The following is a 25064-nucleotide window of genomic DNA, read 5'->3' as shown; positions in this document are numbered from 1 at the left end:
TGCTTCTCCTTTTCTGTTCTATTTAATCAACTCTCAACACCAATAAGCAAAGACCAAATGGTCAGGGGATCTAATGCCCAGATTACATCCAATTTCAAGTAGAGAAAAAAAGATTTAATCCTGATCCTAAAAAAACTCTACCTACTTATGGTTCCCAACAGAACCAATATACCAATTAATATGGACATTCATCTTAGGAGTTTCCTCCCTGCTGCCAATTGTTGAGGATAAGCTTCCCTTTGCATTAGACACTTCTTGTTGTCATTGGTTGCATTCCTTCACCAACTGCCTTACTAGAGTCCTATCATCCTATTCTTCTTGGCCAAAAGTTCACAACACCCACGACATCTTTGATGGGCTGTGTCACCCTCTCTTGCTTGGGACCCACAACTAGGCCCACACTTTCCACGATCCACCTGGATCATTAGCGTTCCCAAATAGCTCTCACAAGCAGTCGAAAAGACTAGCTGGGACCGTGCAACTATTAAAACATGATTTTGCTGATATCATTTCCCTTAAACTATGAGGAATTCTACAATGTCCAAGTAGGATATCATTGCCAGAATCCAAAAGAATACAAATATGATTGCCAAAAACCAAGAAATAAAACCCAAAAGCTTACTTACAAATCATAATCAATTCAACAAAAGAAAGGCATTCAAAACATGAGAAACTTTTACATAGCCAAATAAGATTCCGGCTGTCTGTAGACACTACAACATTTCTAAGGTCATCCCAGACATGCACAATTCCGACTCCCTGTACACTCTACCATGTAAGTGTTTAGCCCACATTTCCACCTAAAATGTACGTCAACGGAACAGGGTCTCTAGTTTGAAATTTCTTCTTCGAAAAGCATCTCAATGGAACACAAACCACTCAAGTGTAATTAGATAACTTGGCTATGTGGATGCTTGCAAGTGTAATACAAGAATTGAATACACATTGTACCTTCTTGTCATGCATGGGCTGGAGCTGGAACAGTTTCGAGAATTTTTCCCCTTGATCTCCATCCACGTTTGGCAGCATCCTTATAGTCACAGGCTTAATTTTCACTAGTGGCAGCTTGGGATCTACAAAACCAGCAAGAGCATGGGATGACAACTGACGAAAGGTGATTTTTTTGGACTAACTTAGAAAGCCAAATCAAAGCATGGAGATTGCTTAGCAGATGGTACCTCCCAAAACCATATACAATATAGCTCTGTTGGCAAATTGCTCCAAATGAAATAAGAAAAACTACATGAAAATTCGATACTACATAATTTTAAAGGAACCTTAACTTCACTTTTTTTCTAAAAGATTGGCAAGAAGGAACCTTAACTTCACTTTTCCTTTTGAATTCCAAGCAGAAACTATCTTCACTTGCAAAACACCAAAAATTCATAAATATTAGAACATGTTATCAATACACAGAATGCGTAAAAGCTACAAACCAAAAAAATTGACATTACTTATCTTTCAAAGCTTGGAAGAATAGATACCATCAAGATACTAAATCTTCAACTGCAAAATACCGATCAATCATAAAAATTAGAATGTAAGCAAGAAAAAAAAAAGGAAAATGACTGCAATATAATGAAAATCATTTCATAATCTGTTATTTATATAAAGAGAGAAAAAGAAAACATAAGAGAGAGACAACCATATGAATTTACAAAATGAATGGAAGAAAACTAGAAAATGCAATGCTCCAAGTTAAAATGACATCCACTATATATGCACCTACTCGATTGAACGATCTAAACAATGGTGCCTCGGTAGACTTTACCTAAAGGATGTCACCATATCCTCCTTGATATCTTCGAGAGTTGAAATCTAAAATCAAAGATGTGATAGAGGACAATGTACAGGGTTAGGATTGGAATATAATTAGGAAAAATTGAATAGAAGAAAAGGAAATTACCTTATGATCGCGTCTTTGATTCTAGCAAAATTGACAGTTATAGCATTCATTCATGAAACTATTTTCATAAACCTATATATATATATATATATATATATATATATATATATATATATATATATATATATATATATATATATATATATAGAGAGAGAGAGAGAGAGAGAGAGAGAGAGAGAGAGAGAGAGAGAGAGAGAGAGAGAGAGAGAACTATTTCATTCAATAATATTTTTTTTTGAAAATTGACAAATATATTCATACCAACAAAATTACAAGGGGACCAGTAGTCATTAGGAAACAAGTCATTAGCAAAATTACAACCATTTCATTCAATAATATCAAAAGCATTTAATTCATTAGGAAACAATTCATTCACAAAACAAACTTGTCCATATTACAATTCTTGCTCATAAACTATTATATCAACTACTAGTCCAATCATTTCCCCCCTTCCGCTCTATATGCGTAGTACCTGCAATAGGATAATTTATAAATAATTAGAAACTATATCGATTAAAAAATTTAAGTATTAAAAAGATACAATAATGAGTTGTATACTTACAAATGAGTTCATCCAAGCAACATTTGCTCCGAGGGCATCTCTAATGGTTCTTAAACGTCCCGAAACAAAGGCTCATCGTGCATCAGTGAGACCTTGATAGAAACTTCAGAAAATCCACGTCCCAGTTGTAATCCTCCTACTATTTTAGACGGATCATCACTCAGAAGAATTCCCCGTGCCACTTTCGTATCAGGTTGTAGGCCACTCATCAATTAGACCTCAACAACAACCTACAAATAAAATTATTTAGTAGACACAATCGAATCGAATATACTAGTAAAGTAATACTCCATGTAGATGGAAATGTAATAAACATAGTTTTGTTCAAAAGAAATAAAATAAATGTAGATACCTCATCGGCTGGAGCTTCCTGACTTGGAGAGGAATTAGTTTCAAACTGTGTTGAAGGGGTAGTGGCATTGGGAACCTAACATATAACATGTAAATTAATATACCACTATAACCAATATGGAAAATATTAACACGTATAACTAATTTCTGTTAAATGTAACTAAACAACTACCTGTCTATTATTCATGGAAGCTGACATCATATGTTCCAAAGTCTTTATCTTAGCTTGTACCTCAACCATCTGCCTTGAAAGATCCCGGTTTTCTCTCTGCGTTTCTATTTGAATTATTTGGGATTGAAGACGAGTGGGAGTTAGGCCCATAAAATCAGATGGGGTTGGACCCAACCCATAACAGCGAACACGTCCATGTCTCTCTTCTCCCATGGCTTGGGAGAAGATGTCATCCTTGATAGTGCTACCTCCTACCCTGTCTTGATTTTGAGATTGGTATTCTTTCAGCTTTGATTGAACATAAATAGAAAATGGTGAATAAGCAAGGCCAATTGGAAGTAAATATTAATAATAGATGAAATCTCATGGTTAGTTAATTAAACATACGATAATAGATGCAGTAGCGTCATTGAGAACTTTTCCATTCTTCGGTGCATGTGTTAGTATAAATAGCTCATCCCGGCTAATCTCCTCCCCACCTCTCTTTACTCGCTATCCTGATGCAAACAACAACAATCAATGCCATATGATGTAACTATCAGCATATACAAATCAAATAAAATTAGATGGTCAGGAAATTACCTCTTCTTCGCCAATCCTCACGAAGCTCTTAGATCTCGCAATGTGGTTTATCTGTTGTTTCTCGCGACAAGCCTTGTTCATTTTACTGCGCTCCTGAAATGTGAATTAATAAACATCTTATATCAATGTGTTCAAGTGAAAACTAAAAAGCAGAACCAAACGTGGGTTACCTTTGCTGAGTCGGTGTTCCAATATTCTATGAGATTCAGCCATTGCTCCTCTTCGACGCGATCATCAGTCATTTCTTTATCAGCGTAAAAGTAATTTTTCTTCAAGGTGGTCTTCCACTCCCTCCATTTTTTACCAAGGGATTGAAGAACCCAGGCTTTCCGAATATCCTCAAGGCCGTAGCGAGACTACATCAAACTAAAAAATTTATTCAGTCACATAGTCAAAATTTAAACAATACACAATAACCAATCATATAAGTTAATTCAAGTTCCCTGAACGAGTCCCCATGCTTCATCCTTTGTTTCATTTTTTATTTTCCTCCAATCATCTACATCAATGGGAAGCTTGTAACCATTTCTTGCCAATGACCCCAAAAATCCCATGAACTTGCTCACAACCTTATGTCCAACAGGCTGTCCAAGCGCATTGAAATTTATCATAATCTTCTCCCCTGAATGCATTGCCCAGACATCCGCGGCTAGTGTGGGGCCCCGAGTTCTCCGTGAGGGGCCTGCAATATCCGACTGAGCATGAGGCTCCTGTAGCTGTGGCTCCTGACGCCGTGGCTGAGGCTGAGGCTGAGGCTGAGGCGCTTGGGAATAGAGCTGATGCAGAGGCTCTTGGGATGATGGGTGGGTTTGGGACCGGTCTCGCCTCTTTCTCTTCATATTATGTGAAATATATGTCGACCTGCATATCAAATACAATGATTAATAACTGGCAATTCGAATAGAAGATAAGCATAATCATATGAAACTTCAAACTTGAAAGGTTATAATCAATTATGATTTGATAAATCATAGTATCACTCAATTTTATAAATTTGAAAGATTGGAAGGAACCCCACATTTGGATCATTGACAAAGTAACAAGAGGACATGTGATGCAGTGGTGTTGATAGGGGCTTAATGGAAGGGCACTTGGTAAAGAGTTTGAGTATCTTCAAATTCACATGAAATTGAGTGATACTTCACTTTAGTGACCTGTGTTAATAACCACCCCATGCTGTTAATCACAACTGTCATGAACAGAGCACTTAAATCAAGCATTTATACCTCTAAAAATTCAACTTGCCGTTATATAGTATTACATGCATGCTTCTATGACTAACGCGAACTGAAGCAAATTAATAGTAGTCCACAACCAAAAAAGTCCACAATCAAAACACAAGGAATCAAAGAAGACAAAAAAAACTAGAATTCTAGCTAGATCCCTTCTTGTTCAATCGGTCCATAGAAGAATCTGAAACAATTATGCATTGGCACCATCTTCTTCATCACTATCTTCTGACTCAACATCATTTCCTTGATCATTTTCAGTTGCTTGGGTTAACTCGAAAGGTATATCAATCTCCATGCCTAGAATATCGGTCCGTTCCAAAGTGACATTACCATCACCAGGAGAAATGATGTCTTCTAAAGTTTGATCTTGAAGTGGCTCGCTCTGCACGTATGTCTCAACATTGCCCCCATGCATTTCAAACAATTTCCTAGGTTTATTCTTGAGAACCAAATGCCAATCTTTATTGTTGAGGTTACCTTGCACATAGAATACCTGCTCAGCCTGAGATGCTGGCACAAAGGGTTCATTTTTAAAAGCTTGGCGTGTTAAGTTCACAAGCATGAAACCAAAATAATATTTTTTTATTCCTCTGCCCGAAACGACATCAACCCAATCACACTTGAATAGCAATGCTTTAAGATGTCCATAATAATTAAGTTCGATGATATCAGTCAAAACACCATAATAAGTAATATCTCCTTCGACTAGGTTCATATCCCTGGCACTTGAAAAGCTTGATGTTTTTGCAGTCACTACAACTCCACTATTTTGTGTTTTCCGATTCCGCTCACGATCTTTTGTATGAAACCTGAAGCCATTTATGTTAAATCCCTTATATCTTCTTGCCACGTTCAATGGATATCCTGCCAACCATCTAAGTTTTTCTGATACCTGCTCATATCTTTTCCGATGCAACTCTTTAACCTATCCAATAGATTGAGAATGATTAAACCATAACCTCTTGTGTGACCAATATAAGCAAACATTCGGTTAAGTTTAATCTTCTACTTACATGGGTGTTAAACCAATTTGGGAATTCTTCATTGTGAATGCGTTCTATATCCATTGTTCGGGCACGAGGACATCTCCTTCGAATGGTTTCAAGGTGATTTCTGCATGTGAATTAGTGTACATTAGAGAATCTATCAATTAGAATTTATTGGAAGTTTCATTTGAAAAATGATATTAACTTTATACTTATGATTGTCTTACTTAAGATATGGGCGAACAACATCACAATTGAACAGAACATAACGATGTGCCTGCATGAATGTGGTTCGATCCAATTCAAACATCTTAGACTCCCCAACACCACGTCCAATTTGTGAGAAAATAGCAAATCCTTCTTCTGATTCACGCACACCATCGTCATCATTCCTTACTGGCCTATTGAACTTCGTCTCAACACCTTCAAAATACCTTGATCAGAATGTCAACCATTCTTCATCCAAATACCCTTCTGCAATAGAACCTTCCGGACGACTTCTATTATGCACATGTGACTTTAAGGTGAGCAAGTACCTATGGAGGCACGGTTAGTACAGACATTACAATATGATAACCAAATACAATTTTTTAAATACCTAAAACATACCTTTCGATAGGATACATCCAGCAATAGTGTACCTGTCCACCTATCTTTGCCTCCTCTGCTAAATGAACGGGTAAATGCATCATAATATCAAAGAAAGCTGGCAGAAAAATCTTTTCCATATGGCAAGTGTAAGTGCAATCCGAGATTCCAGTTGGAAAAAGTCACTTCCTTTGGCCACTTTGGAACATAACTCTCTGAAGAAATTACATAACTCGATCAATATTGAGCTGACATTCTTAGGCAAGATGGATCGTAGAGCTAACGGTAATAGTTGTTGCACCAAAATATGGCAATCGTGGCTCTTCAATCCTGAAATGTTGCGCGTTGGAAGATGCACAGATCGTGAAATACTATATGCATATTCATCCGGTACTTTGATGCTCTCCAATACTTTCAAGAAAACTTCTTTCTCCTTCGAAGACATTGTGAATGATGTTGGGGGCAAATATGTTTTGTTTGGTACACGACTCGTTCGGTAAAGCATTCTCCTTATACCCATAGTCTGTAAATCAAGCCTATACCCATAGTCTGTAAATCAAGCCTAGATTTTAAATTATCCTTCATCTTTACTTCAATATTCTATAATGTACCAATCATGCTATCACATACATTCTTCTCAATATGCATGACATCTAAATTGTGGCGCAATAGAAGGGATTCCCAATACAACAAATTAAAGAATATACTTCTTTTCTTCCACTTATATGGTAGAATCACATTATCCTCCCATCGCCTCTTCTTCCCAAATATAATACTAATGCCTTGTAATTGCTCCAATACCTTAGATCCAGAAAGCGGAGTAGGAGCTGGACTCAACTCTTCTTTCCCATCAAAAGATACTTTATCAGTCCGAAGTATGTGATTACCCTCTAAGAAGCGACCCTGACCCATTTAACAAAATTTTCTTCCATGCTTGAAACGAAGAGAACATGTGTCCTTGTTGCAAGAAGGACAGGCCAGTCGCCCTTTGGTGCTCCATCCTGACAAGTTGGCATATGCAGGAAAGTCACTAATCGTCCACAATAATGCCGCATGCATTTGAAATGTTTCATTTCTTGATGCATCGTATATGTCTAAACCATCAGTCCATAGTTCCATCAACTTCTCTATCAAAGGTTGCAAATACACATCAATGTCATTTCCGGGTCCAGATGGGCCAGGAATAAGCAATGACATCATTATATAAGGTTGCTTCATGCACATTGATGGGGGCAAGTTATAAGGCATGAGAACAACAGACCATGTGCTGTGAGCTACACTCATCGTCCTAAATGGATTAAAGTCGTCGCTTGCTAATCCAAGTCTGACATTGTGAGGCTCTGAAGCAAAAGATGGGTGATCATGGTCAAAAGATTGCCATGCAGGGGAGTCCGCAGGATGCCTTAGTATCTCATCTTTAGTGCGGCTCTCATCATGCCATCTCATGAAGGAAGCTATTTTCCTTGACATGTATAGCCTCTGTAACCTTGGTTTCAAAGGGAAGTGACGTAGAATCTTTATAGGAACTTTTCGCACTTCCGTTGCCCGCCTCGTCATCTGAATGATGTTCAATTATTTTCCACCTTGAAGCCCCACATATATGACATACAGAGTCAATGGCAGAATCTTTCCAATACAACATACAATCGTTGGGGCATGCATGAATATTGTTGTAGTGGAGGTCCAACTCCTTAATAACCTTTTTTGTTTCATACAATGAATTTGGCAATGCCTCACCCTCGGGAAGCGCCTCCTTTAGTAGCTCGAGCAACATCGTCAAGAATTTATTGCTCCATCCACCGAGACACTTAATATGAAACAATCTAACAAGGAAAGCAAGTTTTGTGAACTTGTTGCCTTGATACAATTCTTGCTCGGCGTCTTGTCTCCTGTGAATTGTTCTTCAGAGAATGTTGAGTTATGGATATATATATATATATATATATATATATATATATATATATATATATATATTTCGGTTCTTTGATGATATAGTGATATAATTAATTTTCTTATTCCAATTATTCCAGGATACAACTCCAAGTTGTGTTAGACTTTTGGCTTGTAGTACTGCTTTTTTGGGTTCTTTTTTCTAAATTTGGTATTATTATTTCAAAATAATTGTGTTTCTTAGGGGTCTGTCTTGGTTAAAGGGGTTCCTATTGATTTCCGAAATATTGATCAAGCTAAAGCAAGGACAGCATATATCTTTAGCCAATTTACCATTTCTTTTTCACAAGTTTCCTCTCCAGAGTATAGTAGTGAAAATGATTAAGATAGAGCATTATTTCACCCTTAGAGTTTTTCCTTATCTTGTCCTGTTCTTCATCTTTTGAATTCCAGGTTGACATTTATATCTATTTCATATTCCTAAAGTTTTCTTTAATTTCAGGGTTCTCATTAAGATGCAAGTTAAGTATTAATAACCAAGCCTATCCTTAGAGGACTTGCTCAGTCTTAGTAGCACTCCCTCTTTTATTTTAGTAGGCTACCCCAGCTTTTTGGATATTTTTAGACATTAATTTTTTCTCATTACACGGGCAATGCAAGAGTCATCTAGAGCCCCCATTAGGAGACATGTTTCTTCTCGAAAGGCAGTTCTATTTCACAGACAAGCCTTACCTTAATTTGGTAGGGGGTTTTCTCATAAGAGGCATGCCTTGCCTCATTTATAGAGTCCCTGTTTGGAGACAAGCCTTGTCTTATATAGAGAGTTTTCCCTTTAGGAGGCTTACCCAGCCTCATGTTAGAGCAACCCCTTCTTCTATAGCAAGTCTTTGACTTATTTGCCCCATCTTTCGGTAGGGTTATTAGAGAGTCCCTGACTCATTTGCCCCCCTCTTTAGAGTTGCCTATTTAGCAGTTTATCTTTTCAGATAAGAGTTTATCTTTTAGAGTTGCTATTACTTCACCTTGATTAGAGACCAACTCAGTCTTATTAGAGCTTTGCTTGCTTGGGATCTTAGATCGTTTTCATTGTTCTTGGGACACTAGTTTACTTGTTGTGGATTGTCTCTTTGAGACACTAGTTGCTTGTTCGGGGTTTCCCCTTTAAATTTAGAGCTTTGCCCTAGTTTGTGGTTGAGCTTGCATGTTCCCTTTAATAGTGAAAACATGTTAAGATTCGAAAACATTGTAAACATTTTAAGATTCAAAAACATTGTAATCATTTTAAAATCCAAAAACATTGTAATCATTTTAAGGTCCAAGAGCATTGAAGATTTTTTTTAAATAAAAAAATATTAGGAAACTTTAAACTCTAAAACATTAGCATATTTGAAAATTCAAAAACATTTGAAAAGTTTAAAGTTTTTAGAGGTAGTTTAGGAAAGTTTGTTTCCGAACTACGTTAGCTTGATCCTCTTCCAAGAGGTATGTAGTGCAGCTTGAGATTCATATCCCAAGTCCAGCCAAACTTTGTAAATAAATTATTTAAACTCTTTAAAAAAAATTCAAAATATTCCAAAATATTGTTTTCAAAAGATCTTCCTCTAGAGTTAGGAGTCTGTCCTAGATAGAAAGTTTTAGGGTTAGGAGTTTGTCCTTGATATATTTTTCTTGATCTGTTGTGTGTTTTGTTTGTGTTTGTGTTAGAGTTAGGAGTTTATTACGCCTCCGTCTGGTCAGTTAGGGATTCACATCGCCGACTGATGACTAAGTCTAGGATGCGTTAGTGATCTCATTGTTTTCCTTAAGACACATAGCCTAGTTACACACATGGTTTTAAATTTTGACCGAAATCCGAAATTTCGGATTTCGGTGGAGACCGACACCGAAATTGACCAAAACCGAAACAGTCATTTATTTTGGGTTATGTACCAGATTTTGACTGAAATTTTGAAATTCTAGGGTCCGAAAACCGGTACCGAAACCGAAGTTTTAAACCTTGGTTACACATAGGTTGTAAGAACCACCTGCATTAGCTTCGGGCTAACCTGCATTTAGTTAGGGCATATAGGGTGTCCTAAAATCCACAATCCACAGGAATTTAAATAATTGCACAAGAAGCTTTAATAACTAGTCCGGTCTTTTAGGTCGAGTCTATGATAGAGGTTTAGATGTCTTAGGCATCATAGTTTAAAATAGGTGCGAAGAACTACGTTGCTTTGATTCTCATGGAGGCGGGGATACGTAGGCGGCTTCGGATGAATACCAGACCATCTGAATAATTAGGCGAAAACGTTTAGAGTTTAGGGTTTGTTGTTAGCATTTTAGGGTTTGAGTATGTTATTTTGCATTGTTTCTGTATAGGTACATGCTAGTGTGTTTACTCTTTTCTTCTGGTTATCTTTATTTTCTATACAACCTTTGTGTTTACATATGCTTAGCTATAGTGTTGAGTTGTTTTCTCTATTACATTTTACCTGTTTAGATTTAGCGATCTTATTCTTACTGCTTTCTTTATTGCTATTTTTACATGTTCAGTTATAGCTCTTTACTGTTTTCTTTATTGTCATATCACATGCTTAGTTGTAGTCTCTTTACTTCTTTTCAGTTCATTATTCTTGATTATATTGCTTAGCTGTAGTTCTTTTATTGCTTTATTATTTTTCTAGCTTATCATATCTGCTATATACTGCTTAGTTGTAGCTGTGCATGCATTTGTTACTATTTTCTTAGATGTGATGAGTCCGGATTAGATGTGTTGAGTTAGGATTTGGATGTTTGTTTTCTTTTACCCATCCCCGGGTCATGCATGTTTAGGTAGACGTCTTCTAGGGGATATTTCGTTTCCATTTCACATGATTTTGCCCAAAATTCTTTGAAGTTAATAATAAATGGCATAAGAGACCAAGTGCTCGCACTCGGGTGAATTGGGGGTGCTCTTCGGACGTTCTCCATTCGTAATCAGGTACGAGCCCATATATTTCTGGTTATCCATTGCACAGAGGATTTGTTTTTGGGGTTACATGGCCTATCCATGGATGGCGACTCTGAGTTATTTTAGGTACATCTTGGTTTCGAGCCCTAGCTCCGGATCAAGAGGTATCCTTTTTATATCGCCACTCGTGCTATGCTATGAGGGTGGCACAATTTCAAGAGTTCCTTGGTAGAGCTCTTTTTCATGCGGAGATTTAGAGGATGTAGGGACTTGTTTCCTCATCATCCTCAGATCGGGGTCCACAGGCTGGCGACTTTGCTGTGAAGTTCTTGAAACATTGCCTAACTCTGTAGCTATGCCATTTTTACTAATTTTGAAGTAATTTGGGCCAAAACCATTTTAAATGGGAACATTACCGTTAGAATCCAAGGGCACCAAATAGGTGCATAATTAAAACAAGGGATCACACACCACTCTCATCCCTGCATATATTATCTGTTTTGTTGTTACTTTATCCTATGGTTTGATGTGGATATGCTATCAGATGACCTATTTGAGATACTATGAGTAGGAGCCGTGAGGGCTATACCCGCCTTCTAGTGCCACCGCACCAGTAGTATACTCAGCACCTGGACACCTTATGTGTAAAACGGACATAGTTCGGATGCTGGGCGATAGTCACAGCATACAAGTAACTATATACCCGGTCAGGTAGACCTCCCAGCCTTACCCCCTCTATATATTGCATTGTCCTTTTGTTTGCATATAGGGACGAACATGTGTTGCTTACACATGTGAAGCCTAGACTTAGGGCCTTATCCTATTTATAGAATAGGGTAGCTCACTTTATGTGGCTACAGACGCAGTCCTAGTACACTCACCAGTCTGTCATGAGTCAAGACCTCCTTGACTTCGCTAGATTAGACTAGGGATGGTGCCCCAGGTTAAGGTGTATATATGTATATATACCTATTTATATTGATTATTAGTTTAGGACCTTCATATTTAATGAGGTTTCCTTATCTAATTCAAATCAATTATATCAATCAAATTTTCAGATTTAGACCTAGCATGTGGCTCTTTCTTTGCCGCTCTTGTGGCTATGGTTTATCTTTTGATCTATTGATGGTAAATTTGATCCTTAGACTTGGACTTACTCATCTTATGAGGCTTCTTTGTCTACGTTTACCTTTGATATCAATTCATTTCTCAAGATTTGGACCTAATCAGTGGCTTCTATTTTGACACTCTAATCGCCATGGTCTATATTTTATTTTTGTTGATGATAAATTCAATCTTTGAATTTCTTGATTATTAGACCAGGACCTACTTCTTAGTAGGAACTTCTTGTCTAAGTTGATCAAATATATTCATCCATCATGCAGATTTTAGATCTGGTCCTTGACCCTACTTTGTCATTATTATGGCCATGGTCTATCATCCATTGACTATCCATTTGATCTGTGTTTATCATTTATCTTTTTACCCTTGGATCATATCGAGATCATTGATGGAAAAGTTTGATCCTGCTTGTATCCTACCTGTATCCTTTGAGTATATGATTTATTGTCAATACCTTTCCTTTTGTAACTCAATATTTAGGGTTGACCCTATTCCTATCCTATTTACCTCATTTGATTATCAGGTGAATCATCATGTCTAATGATAAATTGAAGAAGTGGATGGAGGATGAAAGAGGGTATCGCCTTGTAGAAAACCATGCTGGCCATAACCTTAATGCACTCCAAAGCTTACCCTATATCAAAGTAGATTGGAATTTCCTCAATGCGGCCGTCGAATTTTGGCAACCCGATCTTCACGTATTTCGCTTTGGCATGTAAGAAATGTGTCCAATCATTGAAGACTGGTGTCATTTGCTGGGTTATGATTGCAAGGGTCCCCTAGTCAGACTTGAATCTAAATTGGGTAACAATACTAGTTTCGAGAAACTGTTTTCCACATCACCTAAGCCTGTCAGTTTCTTTTTAAATGATAAGGGTTTGTCAGTTCCCCAATTGGTCAAAGTCTTTTTTGATTTGGGGAAGTGCACTCGAGAGCATCAAACCAGTCGCATTCATGCCCTAGTTCTTTGTGTTTATGCCAGGTGGCTCTTTTTTCACCAGGGCGACAATACTTCCCTTGCGCTCTTAGATTTTGTTGACCAAATCTCTCGAGGAAATAATCCAGTGCCAACTATCCTCGCCGAAACCCTTAATGGATTGGACGATATTGCCAATAAAGTTTCTACTTCTTTCAAAGGTTCTCCAGTTCTTTTATATGTCTGGCTCTGTTTGAAACTTCGAATCTTCATACCTCCAACACACCATGAGATTGTTTTATCCAAGCATACGTCGTGGGAACATAAGACCTTCAAATTTACCAAATCGGAGTGGACTGATTGGTTAAGTTCCCGTCAAGACAACCAGATTACCTGGAGGTTCTTCCTTGGTCACTGGGGAATAATCAGAACCCAAGCCAGTAGGGGTGTTCAATTTCTTGGTTTAGAGAAAACTTCTTTCTATATCCCAGACCGTATCTTCCGTCAATACGGAGGACTCCAGACCGAATGTCCATGTTTGGGTTTTAAAACAAAGTATTACCGTCCGACACCAGTCTATCCCCTTGAAAAATCTAATCGTCATCTTGCCAAAAGCATTTGTGAAGATTGGGTGCGTAAATCTGAAGATCTTTTGCATTGTATACGAGATAGAACTTCTAGGGGATAATTGGAGCAACAACACCTGGAGGAGGAGTTCACGCAGGAGTGGCTCCGAATTATTATCAATGGTTGATTGAAGACATCGAAAATCGCAAGCCTAAGAGGGCTAGACTGGAGAAAAAAATGATTGAGAATCTTCATCTTTCTTATGTCCTAAGCATCTTGTAGTCCAGAATTTCATTGTTATGATCATGTTATCCTTTATGTTACTAGTTTATCTTTGTAATCAGATAAAGTTTTATCAATGAAAGTGTGTTTGTTTTCTCTTATCTTTATTTGATCAGCATGTCTTATTTCACTTATCATCCATTTAATCTAATATGTTTATTTCCATTCAGGATTCTGAAAGAGAGCAACCATCGCTCCATCAAAAGATAACCAGTCCAAACCTACTTGTTCCAGACCTTCCTCTGTCTCTAGACTTGTCCGTCACTTTGACTCACCTGTAGCATCTAGGGAATCTTTATCCCCTCACTTGAGTTACCTAACTCATCTGTGTCTGACCTGATGGCTGATTCAACTGATCCCATGTTGGTCATACAAGAAATGTTAAGAAACATGTCTCGAGATATCTCGGAATTGAAAGATGAAATGGCCCTGCTAAAATCCCAGAATACCGACAAGGCCTCTACTTCTAGAGGGCCTGTCGTCCAACCTCCTCCTACTACATTTCCTAACCTCAATAGACCTCATATTCCTCCCGTGAAGATTCACTTAGATGAGGACCAATATGCCGAAGAATATTGAGCTCCATAGACGAATAAAGAGAAAGAGTAATTCAATATGTGCGAGAAGATGGCTAGGGATACTGAAAGCATGAAGTTCCAAGGGCCAAAGAAGTTTGATATTTCTAAAATTTTTGAGACCTCTAGTGTCGCTTTACCGCCAAAGTTCAAGGCACTAGATTATGATAGGTATGATGGAACTGGGTGCCCAAGAAACCATGTCAGATGGTTTATTACCCTCTCTCAGCAACACGGGCTGAGTCGTGAACAAATGGCCCAGCTATTTCCCATATCTCTCATAGGGATAGCTAAAAAGGTGGTTTCTGAGACTGAAGCCTGAGGAAACCAAACTTTGGACGATCTATCGAACCTGTTTGTTGAGCAGTTTTCAATGGAGGAAGGGATTGAAGTTATAAAGAGAGACATGAAACAGCTGAAGCAAGGTCCCCAAGAAACTTTCACGTTGTTTATCAGGCGCTGGAGGCGCAAATCTCCACAGTTGAGTTAGAGGATGCCATAAGATGATCAAATTAAGTTAGTGATCAAAAGTCTATCCCCACAGTACTTCCATTTTATGGCGCCGCAGCACTATCCAAGTTTTGATCATTTGATAAAAACTGGCACCCAGACAGAGGACACTATAGCTAAGGGCCTTAGAGCAAAGACATTGTCTGATGTACGAGAAGGCAAGAGGCCTATGGCCCCACCTAAAGAGGTCCATGCAGTGAATTATTTTAAACCAGCTTTTAGACCAGAGGCCAGGGTTGTCGTGGAAATTGCTAAACCAATGGTAAAAAGGCAGTTCAGACAGTTTGATCCATTACCGTATCCCCTGCCTATGATACTTAAAAAGCTGATAAGAGATAAGAAGATCAAACTTCCAGATATTAAACCTGCACCTAATCCATTACTCGCAAACTGGAGGAAAGATCAATATTGTGAGTATCATAGAGGTCCAGGACACCTAACTGAGAATTGCTTAGCTTTAAAGCATGCAATTCAAAATATGATTGATAAGGATGAACTCGCAGTTAAAGGACCAAACATTACTCAGAACCCTCTCCCGAATCATCGTACTGCTCCCACTCCTGCAACCATTGCCATCTTTCTGGATGAGCCCATTCTTGATCCCTCTGCTCTTATATGTGCTATCATGTCAGATAAAACATATGTTTTGGAGTTTGACGATGAAGAACTTGAGGATGTGAAAGGAAAATAGCCGTCTGTATTGTCATTTAGTGACATCGAGATTGCTGAGTCCTCTTCATCTCAGTCGTATATCCCTCATTATGATGACATGGGGAAAGAAGGAAAGACTTTATACGTTTTAGGGATGGAAGACTTCGAAGAAGAAAATGTCAGTAGACTTCCTTATGTTTTAAGTACGGATGAAGATGAGCTGTTGTTGCTAGATGATCAGTGTGACGAGATGCGTCACATGACCAAGGGAGGGCGAGTCTTTAAACCTCCTGAGTTGAGCGCTGACAATCCGGCTGAGATTGCGAGGGCTACCGATGGCCAGAGGCAAAACAGACTTGTGGCAGATGAAGAAGATGATAATCTTCTGAAATAGTTGAAGAAGACCCAAGCGAATATCTCTATTTGGGGTCTCTTGATGACGTCTTCAAAGCACCGGAAAGTGGTGCTGAAAGAGCTAAACTCCGCTCAGGTGTCTGTTGAGATAACTCCTGATAAGCTTGTCGGTATAGTTTCTATAGCTAGAGCAACGAAACCTCTATCATTTACAGACAGTGATTTGCCACCAGAAGGGAAAGACCATACGAAACCACTCCAGATTACTGTCATTGTAACAAGAAGAAGGTGCCTGAAGTCCTTGTCAATAATGGGTCTGCAGTGAATGTATGCCCACTCAATACAACAACTACTCTAGGTTTCGGACCTGAGAACTTTGTCCCTTCTGACCAAGGTATTCTGGCTTATGACGGGACTAGAAGAGATGTGATCTGAACTCTAGTTACAGAGGTACAGATAGGAAGAGAAGAATTTGATATTGAATTCCATGTGTTTGATATTAAAGCCTCCTTTTTGTTGCTCTTGAGGCGTCCCTGGTTACATAAAGTCGGAGCTGTCCCATCCACCTTTCATCAGAAATTGAAATTCATTTTGAACAATAAGGTGATCACTGTTAAGGGAGACCCAGATTTTGAAGTGGGTCAGATTTCTCAAGAATTGATTATGGGAAAATCAGGAGATATTAGTTTGACTGGTTACTCCATGGAAGTAGCAACCATAACTATTGAAGAAGCGATGAACGAAGAGATCTTCTTCCTGAGCAGTACAAACCCGAATGTAGTTAAGATGATACGTCTACATGGTTATATCCCAGGTGTAGGACTTGGCAAGAACCATCAAGGTTTAACCGAATGGCCGTTTGTTCACACCTTTAATGGTTTGTTTGGGCTTGGGTACAAGCCAACCAAAGCAGAGGTGAAAGAGATGAAAAAATATATGTTGAAATGGGCAGAGTGCCGACGAAGGGGTCTGGACCTACCAATGGCACCACTTGATTTGACTATGAATGGGAGATTCCGCAAAGAAGGATTTGATATCCCATTCTGTTTGTCTTTGCCGAGACATGGAAAGATGAATTGATCGGACAGTGGCTACCAGGCTTTGAGATTTTCTTTGACTTAGAGTTTGATGATGAGTTGATGAGTCTGCAAGGCACAGGAACTGAAACAGAGGCTGAAATAGACTGGGCGGATGCAATGGAGCCTGACGCACTGAGCTCACTTTTTCAGAGAGGTCACAGACTGTGGCCGTGATCAGCATGAGCCCGCTTGTACTGAACCCCACTCACCTTATCACGCCGGCCGAGTTACCTTTGACTAACTGGACCTCTCAGGTCCTACCTCAGGTTACTTTTCAGTACTGTCATTTTTCCTCAAAAGAGTCAGTTGTTCATAGGTATGTGTCAGTCTTTGAGTCTGATTCAAAGTCTTTTTCTTCTAATGATTCTTTTGATCTAGGTACTGTAGAGGTCAAGTCTGTTTCTGAGGTCGGTGACGGGTCTATTTCTCCTAGTGGGGTCGGATTGGAGGCTGTTTCTGTTGATGGACCTGATGTTTCTTCTTTGCATGTATTTGAGTTAGTTGACACTGATGTCAACTTGTCAATCGAGTCTGTAAATACGAGTCATGAGTCCATTGTAAAGCCTGATGTGGGCTATTCATCATCTGATGTATTCAATTCTATTTTCAATGAAATAAAGGGCTCTTCTTCTGTGTACTTTCCAGTTTCTATTTCATCTACTGAATCTGCTTTAAAATCTGATAATGTTAATAATAATAATCAAGACTCCCCCTCTGATGAGGATGCCGACGAAACTCCCCCTAAAATCAAACATATGATTCAACAGGAGGAGAGTCGCCGAGCAAAACCGCTTGAAGAGGAAGTTGAAACCGTGAATATTGGTGATGAATCTTTGATTCGAGAAATAAGGATTGGCAAAATTTTATCTCCTGAAGAACGCGAAGAATTGATCGCCTTACTTAAAGAGTTCAAGGAGATTTTTGCTTGGTCTTACGATGACATGCCAGGATTGAGTGAGGAGATTGTTCAGCACAGATTACCCTTAATCCCTGGCATTAAGCCAAAGAAGCAAAAACTCCGAAAACTCAAAACAGAATGGGAGTTGAAAGTTTATGAAGAAGTCAAGAAACTTCTAGAAGTGAAATTCTTCCAAGTGGTCGAATACCCTGAATGGCTCGCTAACATAGTACTGGTGCCCAAAAAGGATGGGAAGGTTCGAATGTGTGTTGATTTTCGGGACCTGAACAAGGCAAGTCCTAAGGATGATTTTCCTTTGCCAAACATTGATCTCCTGGTGGATAATACCGTTGGACATGCTCTCTTATCCTTTATGGATGGATTTTTCGGGTACAACCAGATCAAGATGGCACCTGAGGACATGATAAAGACAACATTTATTACTCAGTGGGGCACATACTGTTACAAAGTAATGCCATTTGGTTTAAAGAATGATGGTGCCACTTACCAGAGGGCTGCAACTACTCTTCTTCATGATATGATTCACAAAGAAGTCGAAGTCTATGTAGATGACATGATCATTAAGGCAAAGACTAGACCAGAGCATACAGTTGCCTTGAGAAAATTCTTTGAGAGAATCAGAAAATATCAGCTTCGCCTGAATCCAAACAAGTGTGTATTCGGAGTTACATCAGGGAAACTCCTTAGAATTATGGTGGTGAAAGGAATTGAGGTTGATCTCAAAAGATCAAGGCAATCCAAGAAATGGAACTGCCTAAGACAGAAAAGCAGATCCGAAGTTTCCTTGGAAAAAGTTCAATATTTGAGAAGGTTCATATCTCATTTAACTATGACATGTGAACCAATTTTTAAGCTTTTAAAGAAGAATTCCTCGAAGAAAATGGAATGAGGAATGTCAGGAACCTTTTAAAAATGTTAAACAGTGTTTATCTTTGCCTCATGTGTTATCTCCTGTTGTTCTAGGCGAACCATTGTTGTTGTACTTGTCAATCACAGACACAACAATAGGTTGTATGCTTGCTCAGAAAGATCCAGAATCTAATCGGGAAAGGCCCATTTATTACATCAGTAAGAAGATGCTAGAATATGAGATAAAGTATTCCATTTTGGAAAAGACTTGTCTAGCATTAGTTTGGGCAACTCAAAGGCTTAGACATTATTTGCTGTCAAACAAGGTACTTTTACTTTCACGGATGGATCCGTTAAAGTACTTGTTTGAGAAACCCGCCCTTACAGGAAGAACTGCAAGGTGGTTATTGTTATTGTCTGAGTTTGACATTACTTATGTCACTCAGAAATCAGTTAAGGGGCGAGTCATAGCTAAGCAGTTGGCTGATGCTCCTATTGAAGAGAATGCTTTTCTAAAGGCAGAATTTCCTGATGAAGAGATTTTGGATATAGAAGAAGAAACTCTCAGTACTAAGTGGCTTATGTACTTTGATAGTGCAGTAAATAATCATGGATAAGGAGTAGGAGTGGTACTTATATCGCCTCGGAAAGAGTACATCCCTATTTCTATTAAGTTGCTGTTTGAGTGCACAAATAATACGGCAGAATATGAAGCATGTATTGCTGGTTTAGAAGCAGCCTTAGCTCTCCGAGTTCAAGACATAGATGTGTTTGGGGACTCACTCTTGATCATTTGCTAGGTTAATGGGCAATGGAAAACTCAAGAAGACAAATTGATCCCTTATAACATCTATTTGTAATCTCTGGTCAAGAAGTTCAGGAGTATTACTTTCACTCATTTGTCGAGGACCAGAAATCATTTTGCAGATGCTTTAGCTACTCTTGTTTCGATGTTAGATATTTTTGCTACAATGGAGGTCCAACCCTTAGCTATGAGATTACAGTGGGCTCCAGCTTATGTGAACACAATTGAGATATCATCTAGGTGTCCAGATGGTAAGCCATGGTATACAGACATAAAGAACCTCATTTCTGGTAAAGGGCATCCTCCTGAAGCATTAAGTAAAGAGAGGAAGACTCTTCAGAGATTAGCTGCCAACTTCATCATTTGTGTTGAAGAGTTGTACGGGCGATCTTTTGATGGCATACAACTCCTATGTGTTGATGAGGACAAAGCTGCATAGCTCATTGAGCAGACTCATGAAGGAGTTTGTGGCCCTCATATGAATGGAAAAATGTTATCCAGAAAGATTTTGAGACTTGGTTTTTATTGGCCCACAATGGAAGCAGACTGCTTTGCCTTTGTGAAGAAATGCCACAAGTGCCAAGTCTATGCGAATCTTATTCATATTCCTCCTTCGGAGTTGCACTCTTTGTCTTCGCCATGGCCATTCTCAGTATGGGGGATAGACATCATTGGAAAGATTTATCCAAGATCCTTGAGTGGTCATGAGTACATTTTGGTAGCTATCGACTATTTTACAAAGTGGATCGAGGCTGCATCTTATGCTTCCATAACTTCGAACACAGTTCAGAAGTTTATCCGTACAAACATTATTTGTAGATACGGAGTACCTCATGAGTTGATTTCTGATAATGGATCACATTTTAAGAAAGAGGTAGTACACCTGTGTGAAGAATTTAAGATAAAGCATCATAAGTCATCTCCCTACAGACCTCAGACAAATAGAGCTGTAGAGGCAGCGAACAAGAATATCAAAGTCATTATCAGTAAGATGACTGAGACTTATAAAGACTGGTCGAACAAGCTACCATATGCCTTGTGGGCTTATCGGACATCGATCAGGTCTTCGACAGGTGCTACTCAGTACACCACTAACCACAAGACTCTCAAGTTTTGTGCTTATCAATCTTTACTACATTTATTATTTTATCTCCTCCTACTTTTTTTGTTTAGTCGTTTTGTATCTAACATCCTTCCCAAGATTATTAGAAAGGAACAAACAGGATTGTTGGCCAACAGATTCATCCTCGACAATTTCATTGCCGCCTGGGAAGGGATGGAATGGGCTCGTAGTTCGGGACAGGAGCTCGTGATTCTCAAGCTCCGAGTTTACCCCATCATTGCAATTCGGACAGTCGTCCGTAGCATCATAAGGTGCACCTCCCTTTCAAGGTACCCAAATGGTATGGTTGAATGGAAGCGGTTTTGCTAGTTGAGTTGAGAATTTCCTCTTTGAGAGTGATGATAGAGGCTGATTTACCAGAGTCTGAATGGGCAAAAGCCAGACACGATGAATTGCAGATGATAGATGAGGAGAGGCTGAGAGCCTTATATCATATTCAGGGATATCAGAGGCGGATTGAGAGAGCTTTCAATAAGAAAGTTTGAGTCCGTGACTTGAAGCTAGGAGATCTTGTCTTGAAGTCCTATAGGGCACCAGTGTTTGATCCCAGAGGAAAATTCAGGCCAAACTGGTCTGGTCCTTACATTGTTGATGAAGTTCTGCCTGGAAAAGCCGTAACACTCCTCGATGAAAATGGAGAAAAATTAAATGAACCTACAAACTTGGATCAACTCAAGAAGTATTATGCTTAAGTACACCAGAAGGCCATCCTTGAACGATTTGAGCCTTCAAGCCAACATCCCAAATGTTTTAAAACCATTTGTACACCCTTTGGGCCTAAAAAAAAAAACTTGTTTTCTTTGATAGCCACAAACTAGGGGCATTTTATTTTTTATTTTTTGTTTGAACTACGTTATGACCTGATCCCTTTTTAAGGGGTACGTAGGCAACCTGATCAAGTTGGGTTCGGTCGCAACCTTTCACAACCATCTGGAAAAAAAACAACAAATGACCAAAAAATCCTTGAAGACCCAATGGGTGAACTATGCAAACCTGATTCCCATTTTCTTCAGGGATACGTAGGCCCGAGTTCGGTAAAAAATAAATATAAACTCACCAAGGTATACAGAGGGCCAGATTCGATAAAAATAAATATAAACTCACCAAGGTATAACCTTTTTGAACCCAAGCCTACCTGAAAGTCCTTCTGGTACATTTAGGCCCGAGTTTGTAGAGAAACAGAAAGAAAGAAAAAAATGATGGAGTCTTAGACCCGCTAGACTGAAAACCCGAAAGGGCGGTCTAGGCAAACTTTAGGGTCATTCACCTGCTAAGTTGAAAACCCGAAAGGGCGACTTAGGCAACATTTAGGGTGCTGAGCCTGCTGGATGGAAAATCTGCAAGGGCAGACAGTCCAGGCAAAAATTAAGGCATACGGTCCGCCAAATTGAAAACTTGAAAGGGTGATTTGGTAATGGCAATGACTTCATACAGAAATGACAGAACTTCCAAGAGCCAGCTAGACTTTTATTTCTTCTTTGGCATTACTTCAATGTCTGAGTAAGCACCAGCAAGGTCTCCTTTGGTACTCTTTGAGTTAGGGAGGTTGAGGCTAAGCAATCTAAAGGGATAATAACCATGACGAACATACTGAAAAGAGGAATGAAACACCTTTAAACACGGTATTCAAAAGACTCTAAGAGTGGTGGACTTTTAACCATTTTAAAACATTTATCAGACTAAGAAGCAGATTTCAGTCTCTCTTAGTGGTGAAGTCATGTGTCTATAAACGTCATCATTCATTATTTTTCAAAGTCTTTCCTTTGTCGAGTTCAAGTTTCGAGGTCTTGTTAGTCCAAGTTCTCCCAAAGCCGGGGTGATAAAAAACCAGAGAAAAAGAGAACTTGTGGCTCCTATGGACAAAATGCAAAGCAAAGCAGAGTTCAGAAGGTGACAGGCTGTTAGCCCATTTTCAGCATCAGCAGATGACATAGATGAAAGAAGATTTTAAGCAGAGCTATGTTCTTGTACTTGTGAAATTTTGTAAACCCAAGTGATCATTAATGAAAACCTTTGGCCAATTCTTTCTGTGTTGCTCTCAAATGAATTTTTTTATGAAAGTAATCATACTAGGGGCATCTTTTATGACTTGCGTCATAAAAGATATCAAACAAACAATGATATTTGAGATGGATATTCTCATCAAATAGAAATTAGAGAAAGTTTGAACACTCTCTGAGATGAATTCCTCAGTCAGCTTGTTCTCTTTTGGAGACAAGTCTTTTGAAAACTCTTATCCCCATGGAGTAAAAATTTCACTCTTGCAATCTTTAAACCTTTAGCAGAATGCTTTGCATCTTTTGAAAAGGATTACAACCCGAAAATTCCTTGAAGTTGCTTGAGTGTGCTCTTTGGTAAAGATCTTGTACTCTCATTTTTTCTCTTCGAGAAGTAATTCTTCCATTAGTGACATCGATCTGAGATAATCTTTTTTATTTGCTTTTAATAAGGAAGAAATCAATGGATTCCGTGATTTATGGCATAGACCTTTTCTTCAATCTTTTTTTAAAAAAAAAACCTTTGGTTTACATTTTGTTTTGTCAAAATTTCAGTACAAAAAGGACTCTTTGAGTGATTAGTGTGTACTTGTTTGATTTGTACTATTTGAGTATTTGATTTGTGTTGGCTTTGATAAAGCCCAAAAGAACAAAAAGGGGAAGAGACTCATTGAGTGTTACAGACTCTTTGAGTAGTTGAGACTCTTTGAGTATAAAGGTTTCTGTGTGTGTTTGGGACTCTTTGAGTAGTTGAGACCCTTTGAGTGTTGCAGACTCTTTAGGTAGTTGAGGCTCTTTGAGTATAAAGGTTTCTGTGTGTGTTTGAGACTCTTTGAGTAGTTGAGACCCTTTGAGTGTTGCAGACTCTTTGGGTAGTTGAGACTCTTTGAGTATAAAGGTTTCTGTGTGTGTTTGGGACTCTTTGAGTAGTTGAGACCCTTTGAGTGTTGCAAACTCTTTGGGTAGTTGAGACTCTTTGAGTATAAAGGTTTCTGTGTGTATTTGTGACTCTTTGAGTAGTTGAGACCCTTTGAGTATTGCAGACTCTTTAGGTAGCTGAGATTCTTTGAGTATAAAGGTTTCTGTGTGTGTTTGAGACTCTTTGAGTAGTTGAGACCCTTTGAGTGTTGCAGACTCTTTGGGTAGTTAAAACTCTTTGAGTATAAAAGTTATGTGTGTGTTTGAGACTCTTTGAGTGTTATGGTTTTTTTTTAGGTGATTGAGACTCTTTGAGTGATCAGTTTGAGATTGTTTGAGTGAATGGTTGAGACTCTTTGAGTAATTGATTTACATCTATTTCAGTGGTTGATTCATACTTGTGTGATTGAAATGGTTTATACTCTTTAAGTGATTGTCTTTTGTTTGTTTTTGTTAAAGCTTTGATTTAGAGATAAAAAGTGTCTGTGTTCAGTATTTGTGTGTTGTTAATAGTAGTTCTTGTTTAGATGGTTGGCTCGTGAGAGTTAGAGAGAGGCTATCTCTTTGAGATGTCATTATTTCCATGTTAAAAGTCAGTGAGAGGCTATCTCTCTTTTGCATAAGGACTCAGAGTCTTATAACGTTTTTTCATTGTTTTACCTTTCTGAATACCATTTTGAATTGAATAACCTCAAAATTTGCGTTTGGGTCAATCAAAATGTGTTGACTGTTCAGCTTTAGCATTCACGCATCAAGCACGCTCTGCCAAAGAGGGGCATCCGTAGACACCCCATTTTCACCGAACCCTAATAGCCTGGTTTGATTGAAAAACCCTTCAAGTAATAGAATTAGTGTCCCAAATTATGTCATAGGGTAGGTTAGGATCCCTAATAGGTCCCTTTAAAATTTCGTAAAAATCCGTTGAGGTTCGCTTAGCGAACGAGTGAAGTTTGTGAGATAGTGTATGTATAATGTAGCAGAAGGGGGGGCGGTTTATCCAGCTTAGGGGTAGTCTAGTTAGTGTGTATTGCAGCAGGGGGTTGTCTCTGGGTAACCAAAGGGGTACGAATTTATCTTTAATTTTTCATTAAAAATTTTCTTGTGGACCACCCTTGCTCGTCCGAAACAAATGTAAAATGAATAATAGTGGGCTGTCCAAGACAACTTAAAGGGGTGAAAAATTATGGGATTTTTTC

General features: G+C 38.6%; 1 protein-coding gene across 1 annotated transcript; it reads right to left on the bottom strand.

Annotated features, from left to right (window-relative positions):
* Nucleotides 1–4995: 4995 nt before the first annotated feature.
* Nucleotides 4996–7291, bottom strand: LOC143880718 (uncharacterized). Its single transcript, XM_077383693.1, has 6 exons — nucleotides 7010–7291; nucleotides 6608–6902; nucleotides 6401–6497; nucleotides 6019–6225; nucleotides 5819–5918; nucleotides 4996–5730 (listed from the first exon to the last, which is right to left on the bottom strand). The coding sequence occupies exons 1-6, from the start codon at nucleotides 7289–7291 to the stop codon at nucleotides 4996–4998; spliced, it is 1716 nt and encodes a 571-aa protein (XP_077239808.1).
* Between the last annotated feature and the right edge of the window lie 17773 nt (nucleotides 7292–25064).

The sequence above is a fragment of the Tasmannia lanceolata genome, unplaced genomic scaffold, assembly GCF_043159265.1.
Source record: "Tasmannia lanceolata isolate RefF3 unplaced genomic scaffold, GAP_Taslan_0.1 ptg000007l, whole genome shotgun sequence".
NCBI classification, from domain to species: Eukaryota; Viridiplantae; Streptophyta; class Magnoliopsida; order Canellales; family Winteraceae; genus Tasmannia; species Tasmannia lanceolata.
The sequence above is the reverse complement of the archived record's forward strand: the minus strand, read 5'-3'. Positions and strand labels throughout refer to the sequence as shown.

Excerpts from the sequence above, each read along its gene's own strand:
- LOC143880718 (XM_077383693.1), bottom strand. The coding sequence starts at position 7,291 with ATGGGTCAGGGTCGCTTCTTAGAGGGTAATCACATACTTCGGACTGAT. Across the intron at positions 6,903-7,009 it reads TCATGCATATTGAGAAGAAT|ACTATGGGTATAAGGAGAAT; the intron begins GTATGTGATAGC and ends CTTGATTTACAG. Across the intron at positions 5,731-5,818 it reads CAAATTGGTTTAACACCCAT|GTTAAAGAGTTGCATCGGAA; the intron begins GTAAGTAGAAGA and ends TCTATTGGATAG.